Below are 18379 nucleotides of genomic sequence, written 5' to 3'. Positions count from 1 at the left end.
AGTGCATGGATTCGTGCACTGGTGGGGTCCCTCGGCCTGGCCTTTGCCACCTCACAATCCGGGACCCCTCGGGGGATGTCAGAGAGCCAGTGTCGGCTGATCCCACAGGTCTGGAGCCCAATGCTGTGCATTAGCGTCTGTCCCCTGAGTATCAGTGTGAGTCATAGCGACCGGTCAACTGGCTGTTAGGTCGCGTAGACTTTTATATATATAGATACGGTATCCATTCTGATTAAGAGAAAAAACCCTGCAGAACAAGAAAATGAGGTTAGATACCAGCATACACAGTGTTGCGTTGTTGTTTTTTTAATATATTTTATTGTTTTTTTTTTTACAGAGAGGAAGGAAGAGGGAAAGGGAGTTAGAAACATCGATGAGAGAGAAATATCAATCCGCTGCCTCCTGCACACCCTCACTGGGGATGTGCCCACAACCAAGGTACATGCCCCCCACTGGAATCGAACCCAGGACCCTTGAGTCCGCAGGCTAACGCTCTATTCACTGAGCCAAACTGGTCAGGGGACACAGTGTTTGTTAACGTGATCTGTAATCTGAAGATTCTTTATTGTATTTGTGGATGGGGTGACCCCCACTCCTGAGGGGTAGGAAGCAAGGTTGCAGCAGGAGGCCCGCCCTCTTGGGTGTCGTCGAAGTAGGTGGCCCTTAGTCCCCCAGCAGGCTGCTGCCTGATGGACCCAGAGCCCCAATTCCCCCCATCCTCCCAGCAAGGAGAACCCTGGAGTGAGTAGCCCTACCCTCTTCAGAGAGGAGGGCTTTCTGGAGCTTGGAAGCGGGGGTTGATGGTGGTCGTGATGGCGCTTTTGTAGAGAGGATTTCTTTCCTGGAGGAAAAAGTTGGAAATGGTGAGGAAAAGTCCCAGGACTTCTCGTTTAGCTGATCCTAAACCCCAATCTAGAACTTAGCGGGTCCTTAAAAGCCTGTGGACAGGCCACAAAGGCCTAGGTGATGGGGGTGGTGCCTGGGGGGAGGAGTCGGGGCTAAGCATGGAATGAGAAAGCTGAGGCAGAGGACCTAACCGAGGAAAGCAAGTGAAAACCAGCCCAGTGGACTGGGAGGCAGCCTCACCTGCTTCCAGCTGAGCTGCTGCCGCTCCTTCTCAAAGCGAATGTATTCTCGGCGGTCATAGATTTCCACTGAGAGCCGGTAGGCCAGGACCAGCACCAGTCCTACTGCCACAATGCCCCCCACACAGCCTAGCACGATGGCCTGGGTGTGGTCTGCTCCCTCTGGCGGGGGTGAAACAGAAAGACTTCTGAGCCGGTGGCACACAGAGATTGAGCAACAGCTGCCCAGTGTGTGTGCAGCCCCATCCGACCTCCCCAGCCTTCCCTGCCATTGAAAACAAAGGGAACTCAGCAGGTTTATGTTCAGTATCCAGTTTTTTAGCCTTCTCCACTTGACCCATTATGTCCACTTTTGCCTGGATTCTCAGCTCTGCTTCAATCCCTAGTCTAGTTTCTCCGTCTTTACCTCCCAACCTGATTTCTGAGGCCCTACCCATCAAACTCCATGGCTCCATTTGGCATGTCAAGGCATCCCTGTCCACTTACTCTCTTGGGGTCTCACTCTCAGCATGACCCTGCCTCCGGTTTCCTCCTCCACCAGGAAGAAGAACAGCTGGTTGTCCAGGGTCCTCTCTTTGCACCAGCCATCATCCAGCACAGGGGCCAAAGCCAGAGTCACGTTGGTATGGGCACAAGCCATGCTGCAGTTGGTGGCCAGGAGACCGGTCCCAAAGGCCCCACACTCTGCACAGTCCCTGTCCAATAGACACCAGTAAGGTACTGACGGGGCAATTGTCACCTACACCACATGGAGGGAAGCAGGCAGGGGCCCCAAATGCAAGGCCTGAGGCCTTACCTGTGTCTCTCGCATGGTGTCTTGCAGCCTGGGCACTGATCACATAGGGCACCGAAGTAACCGTCCAAGCACTGGCAGCGGTTGCATTTGCAATGTCCATGCCCACTGCAGAAGCTTCCCTCGGGACTGACACAGCCATCCGTGTCCCCACTGCACTCACACGCTCTGCCCGTGCGATTGGCGTGACAGTGACACACGCCACATTGGCAGAGGCCAAAGCCTGGAGCACAATCATGCACAGGGTGACAAACATATTCCACACACACAGTGGACATCACAGCCTAGACCTGGCCTGTTCCTGTGCATCCAGTCCCCTCTCGGTATGCCAAAAGTGTACCCCAACTCCTACACCAGAATCCCTTAGTGCCTGGAAGGTCCCAGAGCCTAAATACCCTTGGGAGAGCCACTCTGAAGCTTCCCTTCTCCCAAAGGTCCCCAGGTACCTCCACAGAGGATGCCCTCATGTCGCTCACAGCTGGCATCATCACACTCGCACAGGCGCCCAGAGCTCTGTCCAGTGCAGCTGCAGCGTCCACACTGGCATCGTCCTTTCCCACTGCACAGGGGCCCTGTCCCATTGGGGCCCCGGCACCCAGATTCCAGATCTGGGGAGGACAGCTCAGCCTCAGAGCACTCACAGAGTCGACCGAGGCGGCCTGGGTTACAGCTGGGAGGCGAAAGAACAGGAGAGAACTGTGAGTCCGAGAGTTCGGCCATCCCTTTACCTGTCTTTCCCAGGATACTCTAAACCAGTGGTCGGCAAACTCTTTAGTCAACGAGCCAAATATCAACAGTACAACGTTTGAAATTTCTTTTGAGAGCCAAATTTTTTAAACTTAAACTTCTAATGCCACTTCTTCAAAATAGACTAGCCCAGGCTGTGGTATTTTGTGGAAAAGCCACACTCAAGGGGCCAAAGAGCCGCATGTGGCTCTTGAGCTGCAGTTTGCTGGCCACGGCTCTAAACCTAAGGTCTCACAAGAGTTGAGGTAGATGGTGGCTGAAGGGATGTGGAATATAGTCAGGTACCAAGGAGTGGAAGAGCAGAGTGAGTCCTGGTGAAGGGGAGGTCTCAGCATGTCTGGGAAGCTTCAGGAGATAAAAATCAGGGTGCAGTCTAGGGATTTATAGGAAAAACTTGCCTAGAGATGCCAGTGGAAGGATGGAAGGCAAAGGAGGAGGAATACAAGGGCTGTATTTGTGGGGAGCTACATAGGTGGAGGGAAGCTAGGGGCCCTCACCTGCACACCCCGCATTGTAGGTGCCCATGGCCGTCACTGCAGTGGGGCGCTTGGAGCTGGGTGTCATTGCAGTTGCAATCACACAGTGTGTGCAACTCCACAGTCAGCTCCTCTGAGAAGCCAAGAGCTCGGAACCTCAGGAGATGGGGCTCTGAGAGACACCGGGTAGCTTGGAAAGTAACCAAAAAATTTACCTGCGGGCAGAATAGGTAGAAGTAAGACTATACTCATATGTGCACTCCTGTACACATGGGCACACCCCCCAAACCTATTGATCATCCAGAATCCTATTCCTTAGTAAATTAAGGGACAGAGTCAATGCTAACACCCATCTCCTAGCAACATGTTTGAAGCTAATCACTAAACCCCTTCAGAAAGGCTGGATGGAGAGCTACCTCAAGTTCTTTTGCATGGTTCTCTGTGCGTGCCCCCATCTTTTCCTGCCTGCCTCAATTCCCCACTCCCACCCCCACTTCCTTCATTCTGCCTATTTTTCAAAATTGATTTTAGAGAGAAGAGAGAGAGAGAAACATTGGTTTGTTACTCCACTTATTCATACATTCACTGGTTGATTTCTTGTATGTGCCCTGACCAGAGATGGAACCTGTAACCTTGGCACATGGGAGTCAATGCTCTAACCAACTGAGCTACCTGGCCAGGGCCCCTTCCACCTATTCCAAGTGGCTCTCACCGTCTGGTTGATTCGGACATGGTTGCACTGGCCCCGGTCCCCAGGCTCACCAGCCCTCTTCTCATGACCCCCACACTGAGATTGGTAAGAGATGTGGACCCCCGGAGGGAGTGGAGAGTGTTCGAGGGTCACAGTGGATGACAGGCTCTGTGGGGAGAGAATGAGTAACCACATGAAGGCGGACTCTGACCCCACCTCATGCCCTCTCCAGCCATTCCAAATTCTGCCAGAGCCCGCCCTCAGCCCACCTGAAGGCTCCTTCCATTCTGCCTAGTCTGAGGCATTTCTGGAGGGGGACCTGTGAGAACTTCGAGGGGAGTACAGGGGGATCCAGGGCCTCTAATAGCATTTCAGTGCAGCTGCAGCCAGGGCTTGCTGGGGCTCGGGCTGGCCAGGCACCGTAAACATGCAGCAGCTGTGTTTTCAAATCCCAAATCAGGACATATAACCAGGGGTCTTCAAACTACGGCCCGCGGGCCACATGCAGCCCCCAGGGGAGTCTGATCCTGCCCGCCAGGTTTTTTGGGCAGTGAGCGCAGCCAAGGTGTTACAGTAGGGATTAGTAGTTCATATAGTCCGGCCCTCCAGCTCTCTGAGGGACCGTGATCTGGCCCCCACTTTAAAAAGTTTGAAGACCCCTGAACCTGTGTACATACAAGGTCTAAAGGGCAATTCTCCCAGACTTTGTCCTGGAAAATTTGATTCTGCCTCAGGTTTTCTCACTGTGGTTTTAGGAAGTGGTTCCTGTCATCAAGAAGCCTACAGTCTAGTTACAGAGATAAGACCTAAACCAAGAAACAAGAATTTTCATGGTTCCTTCTACCTGTACAACTATGTTTCCTGTGAGGAATATCTGAGTTGTTTATAAGCTTAATGAAAGCAGGCTCCGGATAAGACAATATTTATGTACAGGCTGACCAGAGGACAAATCCCAGCCCCTCTATCTTTGATCTGAGTGACCTTGGGTAAGTCACTTAGCCTCCTGGTGTCTGTATTCCCTCTATAAATAGGGATGGTAATAGTTACCAAGCAGCAGGTTTTGTAAGGTTAAATGGGATAGCAGTCTAAGTATGTGCCCTTAGGAGTGTGCTTGGCATGTATTTTCTTCCTTGCTCAGAGCTGGGCTCCATTCTCTAACAAATCAGACACTTAAGATTTATGGATGTAAGACTAGGTGAGTGAATGAACTATTAAGACAACCCTATGCAAGCAGCAGATAGGAGCTATGGTGGGTTACCCAAAAAGCAATTATTCCCTCTTAGTTCTGCCACCCCTCTTGAGGGCCCATTCCCACCCGCCCCAATGTCTGCCCTCTCCGTTTCCCGCCCCCCTCAGCTCCTCACATTATAAGCGTCCATGATGAGCTGTACCACGTTGCTGGAGTTCTCACTCAGCTCCCCCACTGCGGACTTAGGGATCAGCTTACTCAGCTCCTAAATTATGAGGAGTTGAGGGAAATGGTGGGTCACAACTCCAGAGAAATGGGCCTCTGGGGGTCTGGAAGGAGGGCATATGGGCGAGAGAAGAATGGGTCTTTGAGAGACTTGAGGAAGGCCCAGGGTGGCAGGGCCTGCCATCGGGACAGCTCTCACCTGGTAGACGGGCAGTGTGGCACTGGTGACAGCAAAAATGGGCTGGATGTTTGCTGCAGAGAGAGCCTGGGCTACCTGGCCCACGGAGGGGTAGTCCTGGAGCAGGGAATGGGGACAGGGTGAGCACCGCAGGTCCTCCAGACACTCCAGGTCCCCTCAGCCCGGGAGATCCAGGGACTGGGTTCCACCAGCTAGAGGAGCCCTGGGGGCCTGGCGAGGGAGGGAGGGAGGGGCTCGGGGGGTCTGAGCATTGCGGTTGGAGCTGCTGGGGAAAACAGCGGGGTGGTTACCAGTGAGGAGAATGAAGCTGGGGGATGGGGTCCTGGGAAGAGAGGAAGTGGGGCTCGGACAGGGAGGGACATGGGACTGAGATGGACTCACAAACTCTGGGCTTCGACTGTAGAGGCCATTGCTGTCCAAGTGGCAGTGCCCATCACTGGGCATGAAAATGCCACCCAACTTTCCATCCCCAGCTGTGTGGAACGTGTCATCTGAAGTGAACACCAGCAGCCGAGACACATTTCTCCAGCCAATCTGCTCCTAGGGTGGGGTAGTGGGGGTAGGCTGTGCACCTGGGCATGGCCCTTGAGCCACCCCAGCCAGCAATGGGAGCCAAGGATTTGGCCAGCCTCGTTCTGAGTCAGTTTGTCTATACCCCTGCCCCCAGCTCCCTGCTTCTTTTCTCTGACCCTAAGGCAGGGTTGCTGCTAGTGGAAGCATTCTTGTGAGTTAGAAAACATGCCTCTTCCTCAAGTTATTTTACTTCAGTTTGCTAGGAAATTGTCAAAATAAATGTGCCAGCTACAGTGATGATGATACAAATGCTACCTACCCTGTGGGACTGTGTACTGCACAACCATAGGCGGCAGTCTTGGCCCCAAACAGTCCTTCCGTTTCAGACCCCTCCCCTGTCCCACCTTCTCACCTGGCAGAGTGCAGCCTGTAGGATGGCATCGAAGCCGCCTTCCGGTGAGTCCAGGTTGCCGGACACACTCTGGCGCCCCACCTCCCGCTCGAAGGCCTTGGCGTCCCCCGTCAGGGACAGCACGTGATGAAAGCTGAAGGGGGGCTGGCAGCGCTCCAGGCGGGTGGGGCAGGGATGGCGGAGCTTGGAGGGCACTGTGCTCACGAAGGGCAGGACCGTTTTGTCCACAAAGGAGCCGAAGCCTAGGGGAAGGGGAAGGATGGAGCTGAGTCAGGGTCCGGACAGCAGCAGCAGGAGGGGAGGGCCCCTGCTGAGGACAGGAAGGGAGGAGTCCGTGGGGTGGGGGCATCCTAGAGGAGCCAGGTGTTCCTGAAGGGCAGGGACCCCGTACCTGGCAGGGCAAAAGGCTGAATCCAACAGCTCAGGGAAGGGGGGGGAAGGGGATGGAGAGGACACAATGTGGGGTCAGGCAAGGGTTTCCTGGAAGCTGAGCAGGAAGGTAGAGTGTAAGGAGCAGCAGCATGAGGCAAAGGAGGAGATGGGTCTGACTGGTTTAACTCAGTGGATGGAGCCTCGGCCTGTGGACTGAAGGGTCCCAGGTTCGATTCCCGTCAAGGGCATGTGTTGTGGTTGCGGGCACATCCCCAGTAGGGGGTGTTCAGGAGGCAGCTGATCGATGTTTCTCTTTCCTGGATGTTTCTCTCTATCCCTCTCCCTTACTCTCTGTAAAAAATAAATAAAATATATATATTTAAAAAAAAAAAAAAGGAGGAGGAGGAGGAGATGGAGAACAGAGAAGAGGAGAGCACAGATGTGCAACCAGGGACAGTGGCATTTAGAGACCCGGGGCTGAGCCGGAGGCGTCAGGCAGTAGCTGAGTTGGCAGGTCCAGGGCACTGCCTGAGCCTTGGGAGCTGCCTGCACACAGTCTCTCCAGACTCAGCCTCAGTCACACTTCCTGTAAAATGAATGGTGCTACTGGAGTCTCTTAAATCCCCTCCAGCTCTGACCTAGAAGATGGATGTCTTTGGGGGGAGATGACAGATGGCCTGTTAAAACGGGAAGAGGGCAGGAGGGGCCCGTGTGTGTCCAGGACGTTGGCAGAGGCCAGGGCAGCGGTTGGGGTTGGAGGCAGAGGCTGGCAGGAGGCGGGGCCGCGCCGCGCTCACCGATGCGCACAGACTGGGTGACCTCCTGCAGCCGCACCAGCAGCGCGTGCCCGAGCTGGCGCACGAATTCCAGGTCGTCCTTCATGGAGTAGCTCAGGTCCATCAGGTAGTACAGGTCCACAGGGTACCCCTCGGCGCGGAGGAAGCGGACCTGCAGCTGCTGGGGCTCCCCTGGGGACGGCAGTGGGGGTCAGCGGGGCACGGTCGGATCCACCCCCGGACCTGTGCCCCTGCCCGGCCCCAGCTCACTCACCGGGACGCAGCGTGACCCGCACCCGCTGCGGCGCCAGCTGAGTGGCCCCCTCGCCGCCCCGGGAGCCCTTGCTGAGCGGCCGGTCTTGCAGCACCTCCTGCTGGCCGCGGGGCTCCTCCAGCTCCCCTGGGGGGCAACCCCGAGCCAGCAGCTCCTCCCGCGAGGCGCAGCGCCGCTCCTCCGCCTCCCCGGACGCTGTGAAGTTCTGTACCGCAAGGGTAGATGGGTCAGGACCCTAATCCACCCTCACCCCCACCCCATCATCCCTAGGCCTGCTCCCAGCCTGAACTGCAGCCACTTCTAACCCCTCCTCTCTCAGTCCACTCCTTGAGCCCCTCTGATTCCCTCCCCTCCGCTTCCGTCCACAGCCGTCCCTGAACCCCGGGCCTTTCTTCCTTGTCAGAGCCCACTTCCTCCCTTATCTCGACTCCCCCGTTCCCCAGCCACCTACCCTTCCCCTCCCGCCGGGCCGCAGACTTCCTGTTGAGAATCTCTGGGGCCTCACTTCCACCAGAAAAGGAGGAGCCCTGTCTGCCAATCCAGCCTGACCTGCTTGCTCAGGCGGAATGGGAAGGGGATCAGGCTGAGACTCACAGTACCAGGAAGGGGAAAGGATAAGGGCAGAAGAGGAGACCCCATTGCCCCAATATGTCTGGTACCCCTGGGACTGGCTGGGAAGCCACAGAGGAAGGAAATGGTTAAAGTGGCTTCTCAGCTGGCCGGGGTGCCAGTCTCTGGTCTGGGGATTGGAGGAGGCGGGCATACCCACTGTCTCAAGAGCCCCCACCTGGCACCTCTGCTCTCTGCCACCTGCAGACTGAGTCTTCCGGTCACCTCAGAGTCATTGTGTTCCTTTCTCCCGGGCCTGCTCAGCCTCTGTAGCTCTGTCTCCTAGTGAGTTTGCCTTCAATTCTCATCTCATCTAACTCTCCATTTTTCTGTGAGTGTTCTGCCTCACCCTTGTCTCAGGCACCCCTCATGCTCTGCTACTCCATGAGCCCTGCCTCTTTAAGGCATAAACAAAGAACAGCTTAGCCCAGGTGTGGCTCAGTGGTTGAGCATAGACCTATGAACCAGGAGGTCATAGTTCAATTCCCAGTCAGGGCACATACCTGGGTTGTGGGCTCGATCCCCATTGTGTGGGGCACGCAGGAGGCAGCCAATCAATGATTCTTTCTCATCATTGACATTTCTGTCTCTCTCTCCCTCTCCCTTCTTTTCTTAAATCAATAAATACATATATATATATACATTTTAAAAACACACAGAGAACAGCCTTATTTGACCAGCCAGAGAGACACCCACGCCCCAGCATCCTTTTTGGCCACTGAGGTAATTCACTCACACCTTTCACCCAAACCCAAGGTTTCCAACTCCTTCTCATCTACTTCCCCAGTCACAGGCTAATACATACCTAGGAACACATCTCTGGCACCCTAACACCAACTCAGAGACCCAATCATACACTTTCTGCCATGGATTACCCCCCATTGTAATAGTATTTGAGATAGGGCCTCTAGGAAGGAATTAGGGTTAGATGAGGTTATGAGAGTAGAACACTCATGATGGGATTAGTGCCCTTATAAGAAGAATCATAAGAGCTTGATCTGCAGCACATCTGAAAGTCAAGAAGAGAGCTCTCACCAGGAACCAAATCTGCTGGCAGCTAAGCCTTGGACTTTACAGCATCCAGAACTGTGAGAAGTAAATTCCTGTTGTTTAAGCCAGCCAGCCAGCCAATGATATTTTGTTATGGCAGCTGACACTTTCTCACATGTGTTCATGCACAGTAGGTCCCTCTACTTGTACACAAGCATGAGTCCCATTAGAATATACTTCCTCCAAATTCATAGTCACAAGTCTTGTCCGTGTGTGTGTGTGTGTGTGTGTGTATGTGTGTGTGTTATGATCTCTGAATGCATAATAATCTGACCACTCCGTGTGTGTATGTGTGTGTATGTGTGTGTGTGTGTGTGTGTGTGTGTGTGTGTGTGTGTATTAGAGGCCCAATGCATTAATTCATGCATGGATGGGGTCCTGCCAGCCTGGCAAGGGGGAGTGAACATGGGCAGTTGGCTGGCTTGCCTGCTGGTTGAACTGATCAAGGAGACAATTTACATATTAGCCTTTTATTATATAGGATATACAATGAGTGGCCAGATTATTATGCGCTCAGAGATCATAATAATCTGGCCACTCAGTATATATATATATATACTCACACATACAATATAGATATAAACTTGCATGCACAGGAATCTTGCATGTGTGTTTATGCATGCACGTACAACCACACACAAAAGTCCTATGTGCACAGACTCAATCACATACAGGACTGCAGAGTGCACCCAGAAAAGTCACACACGTGCCCACACATATCCAGGCTGCACATACACCTATACATGGCTCAAAGGCCACAGGCCCATTTTTACCAGTTGCTTGCACCATGCACAGCTTGGATGTGAGAGGATGCACTTCTTGCAGGATGGGGCTGGCTGGCAGGATCCCGGCAGGGACAGATCTGGATCACCCCATTCTGTGGCCTCCCCTGGGGATGAGATCTTCACATCCAATTCACAATTACTTCTGCTCAGAATCAGCAGGAAAACAAGAACCATTGACAAAGCCACCATGGTCTGAAATTGGATATAAAGGGAGACATGTCAGTCATTAGGGAGGACCACCCTAAGTTCTCAGCCCTCTAAACTTTGCCTGTGGTTGTCACTCTCAGAGCTCTACCCCAACTCTTTATCTCCCCTCATAGTTTCACTTCCCTGTGTGGATTCAGCAGTTTCTTCAAAATGGCAAGAAGAAGCAAGTACTAGGTCATGACCCATCTCTCCTGTGTGCAGACTTCAAGAGGACAAGGTGGGCCCTAGCCAGTTTGGCTCAGTGAATAGAATGTCAGCCTGTAGACTGAAGGGTCCCAGGGTTGATTCTAGTCAAGGGCATATGCCTGGGTTGCGGGCTAGATACCCATTAGGGGGCATGAAAGAGGCAGCCAATCAATGATTCTCATCACTGATGTTTCTCTCTCTCTCTCTCCTTCCCTCTCTGAAATCAATAAAAAAATATATTTATAGCCGAAACTGGTTTGGCTCAGTGGATAGAGTGTCGGCCTGCAGACTGAAGAGTCCCAGGTCCGATTCAGGTCAAGGACATGTACCTTGGTTTCGGGCGCATCCCCATTGAAGGGTGTGCAGGAGTCAACTGGTCGATGTTTCTCTCTCATCAATTTTTCTAGCTCTCTATCCTTCTCCCTTCCTCTCTGTAAAAAATCAATAAAATATATTTTTTTAAAAGAGGCCAGGGTGGGCAAAATGGCTAGTCTGGGGACTTGGCCTAAAGGCACTAAGGTCTACATACAGGTCTGTTCACCAAAATTCCAAGTCATAGTGGAAATAGAACCAAAAGGGGGAAGCAGACCAGCTTCTGGTCCTGCCTCAGTCACTCATTGGCTGTGTGGCAGGTCAGACTTGCTCTCTGGGCCTCATTCCACATCTGTAAAGTGAGGGTGTTGAATAATCTGACAGCTCTTATAGCTTTTATAATCTTGGATTCTATATAAGGGACAAGTGCTAGAGGCTGTAAATAGGGGGGCGGCGGGGAGTCAGGGAGTGGAATGATAAGAAATAAAGCTGGAGCAAATGAGGGAATGTGTGTAAGGCATGAAGGTTAGCTGTATTTGTTGAACATGGTAGCGAGAGGAATAAAGATTAGATCATAAGAACTTTCTGGAGGTCTGGGATAGCACAGGAAGGAAGGGCAAGGGGTGATAAAATTTTTTCTGTGCTTTGCGCAAAGGAAATCTAGTGGAGAAAGAGCCTGAAAGCCTGGCCAGCATGGCTCAGTGGTTGAACATTGACCTATGAACCAGAAGGTCAGGGCACATGCCGCAGTAGCGGGCTCAATCCCCAATAGGGAATATACAGAAGGCAGCTGATCGATCAATAATTCTCTCTCATCATTGATGTTTCTAGCTCTCTCTCCATCTCCCTTCTCCAATTCAATAAAGATATTTAAGAAAGAAAGGAAAAGAGAGAGAGCGAGATAGAGAGAGCCTGAAGGCAGGGTAATTTCTAGAATGACCTCTAGGGAATACCAGATAAATTTCTGATTTTAAAAAACATATTAATGAAAATTTTGAATGGGCAACCCATTACCATGCTTCAAAAATAAAAAATAAAAATGTCTAGCCAGTTTGGCTCAGTAGATTGAATGTCAGCCTGCAGACTGAAGGGTCCTGGGTTTGATTCCTGCAATGGCACATGCCCGGGTTGCTGGCTCAATCCCCAGTAGGAGACAGCTAATCAATGATTCTCTCTCATCTTTGATATTTCTCTCTCCCTCTCCCTTCCTCTCTGAAATCAATAAAAAAATATTTTTTAAAAATCCCATTGGCCTTCTTTTTTTCTTTTTTTACATAAACAGAAAAGCTAATTCTAAAATTCTTATGGAATTGCATGAATAGCCAAAACAATCTTGAAAAAGAACAAAGTAGGAGGACTCACACTTCCCTTAGGTCAGTGTGGTGCTGACATAAGGACAGGCTCATACTGGGAGAAACTGGGAGAAGTCTGGCCACAGGCGAAACTTGAGGGCGGCTTTCTCTCAGTGGTGCTTGCAGCGATTACCGCAGGACACTGAGACCCAGGGCCTCTAGGGAAGCCATGTTTGCTCTGCCCTGAAACTTTGCCTCATCCAAACGGAGCGCAAAGGCTTTTGTATATGAATGGCCTGTTCCTTTGAATTCTAAACTTACCTAACAAACTACAGCTGAGTCAGAGAGACCCAGAACACCCAAAAGAAGGCCCAAGGGCCCATATCAGCTTGCATTTCTTCACAGCTGGGCCTCATCTGGGCACCTTCAAAACCCATACAAAAAAGAGGAATCTGCACATCTCTCCATAGCTCCTGCTGGGTGGCCTCAGGCAGAGATTAAATTAGCACATCATTGGAAATCCAAGAGCCAGTGTACCCTGGGGTCAGAGTGGGACCATCTAGATTACAACTCCTCAGACCCATAAGGGACACACTCAGGGGGCAGACTCAGTGAGCACCAAAGTCCCATTGAAGCAAGTCTTGCCTCATAAGTGTCTCCAGCACAGAAGTTATCCCATCATAGACACAGCTGATTCTCACAGCCAATTGGCCTGGAGGTCAATTTCTCCCAGTGTACCAACAGCAATCAAGGCTTAACTATAATACAACAAGACGGTGCACACAGTCCACAAGGAGTGCACCAAGAGTGTCCACCTCAGGTAACTGGGGAGGCTGAGCCACTGGGCCCTATAGGACACCTAGCATACAAAGCCACTCTATCAACTCAGAGAAGCAGCCAAAATACAGAGATAAACAGGTCACAAATGAAAGAAATGGAGGAAAGCAAATCACTGGATATAGAGTTCAAAACCACAGTTATAAGGTTTTTTCAAGAATTTTCTAGAAAAGGCAAATAAATTTAGCAAGATCCTCAAGCATATGAAAAAGGACCAACTAAAAATTAAGCATACACTGACTGAAATAAAAAAAATAATATACAGAGATCCAACAGTAGACTAGAGGATTGCAAGAATCAAGTCAAAGATTTGAAATACAAAGAAGAAGAAAAAAAAGAACAAGAAGAAAAAAAAAACACCCAACGGGGGGGGGGGGGGGGGGGAGAATAAAAAAATGTAAAGATAGTGTAAGAAGCCTCTGGGACAACTTCAAGTGTACCAACATCTGAATTATTGGGATTCCAGAAGAAGAGAGAGAGAGCAAGATACTGAAAACCTATTTGAAGAAATAATGACAAAAAACTTCCCTCACCTGGTGAAAGAAATAGACTTACAAGTACAGGAAGTGCAGAGAACCTCAAACAAAAAGAAATCCAAAGAGGACCACATCAAGACACATCATAATTAAAATGCCAAAAGCAAAAGACAAAGAGAGCAAGAGAAAAACAGTTACCTACAAGGGATTACCCGTATGACTGTCAGCTGATTTCTCAACAGAAACTATGCAGGCCAGAGGGGAGTAGCAAGAAATATTCAGAGTAATGTATAGCAAGAACCTACAACCAAGATTACCCAGCAAAGCTGTCATTCAGAATTGAAGGTCAGATAAAGAGCTTCACAGACAAGCCGAGACCCGTTTGGCTCAATGGATAGAGCGTTGGCTTGGGGACTGAAGGGTCCCGGGTTCGATTCCGGTCAAGGGCATGTACCTTGGTTGCGGGCATATCCCCAGTGGGGGATGTGCAAGAGGCAACTGATCAATGACTCTCTCTCATCGATGTTTCTAACTCTATCTCTCTCCCTTCCTCTCTGTACAAAATCAATAAAATATATTAAAAAAAAAAAAAAAGAGCTTCACAGACAAGAAAAAGCTAAACTTCATCACTGCCAAGCCAGTATTATATGAAATGCTGAAAAGTATTCTTTAAGAAGAGGAAGAAGAAGAAAAAGGTAAAGATAAAAATTATGAACAACAAGTACATATCTATCAACAAGTGAATCTAAAAATCAAGTGAATTTAAAATCTTAGGAACAGAATAAACTGGTGAATATAATAGAATCGGGCATAGAAAGGGAGTGGACTGACAATTCTCAGGGGGAAAGGGGTATGAGGGTGCGGGAAGAGTCTGGACAAAAATTGTACTCCTATGGATAAGGACAATGGGGGGGGTAAGGGCAGAGGGGGGATTCATCTATCAACTGATGAACAGGTAAACAAAACAGGTATACCCCTACAATGAAATATTATTTGGCCATAAAAAGGAATGAAGTACTGACCATGCTGCAACACTAATGAACCTAGAAAACATTATGCCGAGTGGATAAAATCAGTCACAAAAGACCACATAACGTATGATTGCACTTATGTGAAATAGCCTGAGTATGCCCAGCCGGCATACTCAATGGTTGAGCATCGACCTATGAACCATGAGGTCACAGTTCTATTCCCAGTCAGGGCACATGCCGGGTTGTGGGCTCAATCTCCAGTGTGGTGCGTGCAGGAGGCAGCTGACCAATGGTTCCCTCTCATCATTGATGTTTCTAGCTCTCTCTCCCTCTCCCTTCTTCTCCAAAATCAATACAAATATTTTAAAAAGGAAAAGTAGATTAGTGGTTCCCAGGAGTTGGGGAGGGGGGAAGGATGGGGAGTGACTGCTTCACAGACAGTTTTCTTTTGAGGTGAAGAAAAAGTTCTGGAAGTAAATAGTGTTCATGGTTGCACATCATTGTGAATGTACTTAATGCCACTGAATCATACACTTAAAAATGTATTTGGTTAAAATGATAGGTTTTATCTGTATTTTACCACCATAAAAAAGATCAAAGTTAAATAAGACACTGGGAAAGCTCCCAGTCCTGTCCCCCATCCACCCCCTTCCACACCCACTTTAAATAAATAACCATCATTTATTATTATCATTTGTTCCTTATAATCTTTCTAGAGATTGTTTAATGCATATACAAACTAATGTAAACATACGTAGGGTGTCCCCAAAAATGTATACACACTGACTAAGTATAAAGGCAATGTTTATTAAAAAGTACATTTCATTTTCATAATTCAGCTACCAGCTCTTAAAGTATGTGTACATTCCTTGGGGACATTCTGTATATACAGACTCTTCAAATGGTAGAATCAAATGATAGAATACACAGTTTTGCATCTTACTTTTTTTTCTCTCCTTTAACTACTTTTCTTAGAGATCCTGCTACCCAAGAAAATAAAGAACTTCCTTGTTTATTTTTATAGGCACATACTTTTTCATTGCATAGATATGTCATATTGTAGTTAGTCTCTTATGATGGTTTTTTTAATTGCTTCTAATTGTTCACTATTGTAAGTAGTACTGCAATGAAAATTCATATATGTTCATTTCACATGTGTGCAAGGGAATCTGTGGGATAAATCCCTGGGAGAGAATTTCTAAGGTCAATAAATAGGTGTCATTTATAATATTGCTGAGTATTGCCAACACAAGTGCCTTAAAGAATGTGCCAGTTGCCGAAACCGGTTTGGCTCAGTGGATAGAGCGTTGGCCTGCACACTGAGAGGTTCCAGGTTCGATTCCGGGCAAAGGCAGGTACCTTGGCTGTGGGCACATCCCCAATGGGGAGTGTGCAGAGGCAGCGGATTGATGTTTCCCTTTCATTGATGTTTCTAGCTCTCTTATCACTCTCCCTTCCTTTCTGTAAAAAATCAATAAAATATATATATTAAAATAAAAAATAAAAAAAAAGAAAAGAATGTGCCAGTTCACATCCCCATCCGTGGTCTATGAGGAAGGCCAGCTAACTCTTTGCCGTGAAGCATCTGCCTCCTCCTCAGCCTGGACCTAGACTCAAATTCTGATGCTCTGCAGAGTGTGGGGAAGGGTGGGGTGCTGAATCATTGACCACCCTGGCCCGCTCCCCTCCACCTGTGACCTCAGGCGTAGAATGTCTGTGTAACAGAGGCTCCACCCTCCAGAGAGAGGCCAGCCCAGTGTAACCTCAGCCTTGCTTGCTCTGCACGCATGTGGTCAGGTAGACTGGAGATGCTGCAGTACAAAGCCCACTTTTGAGTCATCTCTCATAGGCGGGGCCTCCATGGTGCACTGGTTCCCAGAGAGGACAACCCCAGAAACCTCAAGCCCAACTCACCTGCCCTAAAGGGGGCCAAAGACTCCCTGGGCAGCCCACTCCAATCCCCTTCTCCTAAGTCCCCCTCCTCCTCGTTCTCCCCTCCTTACAGATAGGTGATCTGCCACTTCTCTTGGTCTGCCTCACTCTCCAGTTCCTCTTCCAGAATTTTATTACATTTCCTCTGCTTTTCTCTTCTCCCCTTCTTCACAGATTTCTGTTTTTGCTCCTTTTTCTCTCTGATCCTAACCATAGGATGGCAGAAGCTTCTACTTTACCCCCCTCTTTATACAAATGGAAACCCGAATCACAGAGTGGTGAGTGACTTACCCAAGGCCACACAGCACACCAGAGGGACTGAGACAGGTGCTTTCTTTCCCTCCAACCCAGGCACCATCAGTGTGGAAATGAGTGCCCTCCCCCCAAGTAGCCCCAATGGATCCTACCTAACCCCCTTTCCCTTCCCATGGGGGCGGGGTCTTCTTTAGTCTCCCTTCTCTCCCTCCATGGTTGTCTCATTTTCCTGGACTCAGTTCTGACTCTAGTACACACCCTCCTGTTCCCTGAGCAGCTGAGAAACAGCAGTGCCCCAATCCATCCTGGTCTTCCCAAGTCAGGCAGAGCTCTGTGCTGTCCGCTCGGGGTCACCAGGAGGAAAGAGAACCGAGCCACTGGGCCACAGTCGCCCAGGAGTGTGGGATCTGTGGCCAGGGCCCAGAGGGGGCCTGAGCTGAGCACCCCCTACACCCTCTCACCCCCCACCATGAGCACATGAAGCAGCAGGGAGGCAGCTGGGAGTAATATTGGGAGAACCTACCTGACATAATCCTTGGCACATGGCGGGCACTCAAACGGTAGCACTCACACATCCCCTCACCTGTTCCTCCCTGCAGCCCCATTCTGGGGAAACTGATGCCAGAGAGAGAGGTGGGGAGGAGGAGGGCTTGTGGAAGGGAGGAGGGAACAAGACAGGGGATCTTAGGAATGCAGAAAGGAGTTCAGAACCTTGCTCAAGTTCCAGTGAATCCTGAGAGCCTTCAGGTCAGAACCTCTTCCAGGGATGAGGGAACCAGGTAGGGCCTGGACTAGTCCAGAGGCGGGAGGGCTGGTGCCCTGGTACTCACAGGTGCGAGAGGGCAGCCTTTCCTCCGGCGGCAGCAGCAGCCTTTGTGTACTGCTCGGGGAGGCTGCAGAGGAGGAAGTGACACGCCCCGGGGTGGGGAAGACTCGGGGGCGGTGGGGGTGACTGATCTAGAAAGTGGAGCAGATGGGGTGGAACTGGGTCAAGAGAGGTGATGATCTAGGGATCTGGCAGATCACCTAATAGGGGCTGGGGGTATCCTGATCCTCACAGGAGCCTCATGACATAGGTGTGAGTATCTCCCCAGATGTAGAGGCTTAGAGGTAAAAAATGAAAACTGCCCAAGGCCACGTGGCTAGTAACTGGCTGATCTGGGATTGCCTCCAGAGTTGATGATCTCTTCACTCCCTTGTATGTACAGGAACGTGATAGGAGGAATATGGAGGCAGTGAGTACTGTAGAGAGGGGGACATTGGTGACTGTGGTTCATTTTGAAAACCCTGTGCCCACTGTATCCTAGTGGGTGCTTGACTCTACCAGCTCTGGAGCCAAACTGCCCAACTTCACATCCTTAGGTAAGTCAATAACTTACCTAAGGCCCCAAGACTAGTAAGGGACATCCCTAACTAGTCTTGGGGCCTTAGGTAAGTTATTGACTCTTCTGTAGCTATTTCCTCATCCGTCAAGTGGAACTCATAGGGTTGGTTGTTGAGAATTAAATGTGATTAATTCTTATCAATTGTTTAGAAGAGAACCTGGCACATACTAAGGGCTTGAGGAGAGCATCTGTGAATGAGAATGAGGTGAAAAGTGGAGAGGCTTTGAGAAATTCAAGGCCCAGGCAGCTGGGAAGTTGAGAGAGAGGCACAGGGCCAGGCTCAGAAAATGCGACTGGGCCAAGGAGCCCAGACAGCAGTGGAGCCTGGAA

The 18379-nt window shown here is 50.2% G+C and overlaps 1 protein-coding gene across 2 annotated transcripts; it reads right to left on the bottom strand.

The window, feature by feature from the left end:
- Positions 1 to 179: 179 nt before the first annotated feature.
- On the bottom strand, positions 180 to 17544 carry ITGB7 (integrin subunit beta 7). Of its 2 annotated transcripts, none has more exons than XM_084877298.1 (15): positions 17376 to 17506; positions 10185 to 10388; positions 7753 to 7957; positions 7500 to 7670; positions 6331 to 6572; positions 5787 to 5945; positions 5406 to 5501; positions 5157 to 5246; positions 3814 to 3960; positions 3123 to 3316; positions 2325 to 2548; positions 1882 to 2101; positions 1572 to 1780; positions 1087 to 1247; positions 180 to 841 (listed from the first exon to the last, which is right to left on the bottom strand). In XM_084877298.1, exons 2-15 carry the CDS (start codon positions 10383 to 10385, stop codon positions 761 to 763), a joined length of 2400 nt encoding a protein of 799 aa, XP_084733424.1. In that variant the 5' UTR covers positions 10386 to 10388; positions 17376 to 17506; the 3' UTR covers positions 180 to 760. The 2 variants fall into 2 exon arrangements, with proteins under 2 accessions (XP_084733424.1, XP_084733423.1); XM_084877297.1 differs by having other exon boundaries at positions 181 to 841; positions 17495 to 17544.
- Between the last annotated feature and the right edge of the window lie 835 nt (positions 17545 to 18379).

Source organism: Pipistrellus hanaki (genome assembly GCF_964339955.1).
Source record: "Pipistrellus hanaki genome assembly, chromosome: 3".
NCBI classification, from domain to species: domain Eukaryota; kingdom Metazoa; phylum Chordata; class Mammalia; order Chiroptera; family Vespertilionidae; genus Pipistrellus; species Pipistrellus hanaki.
This window is presented reverse-complemented; position numbering and strand designations above follow the sequence as displayed.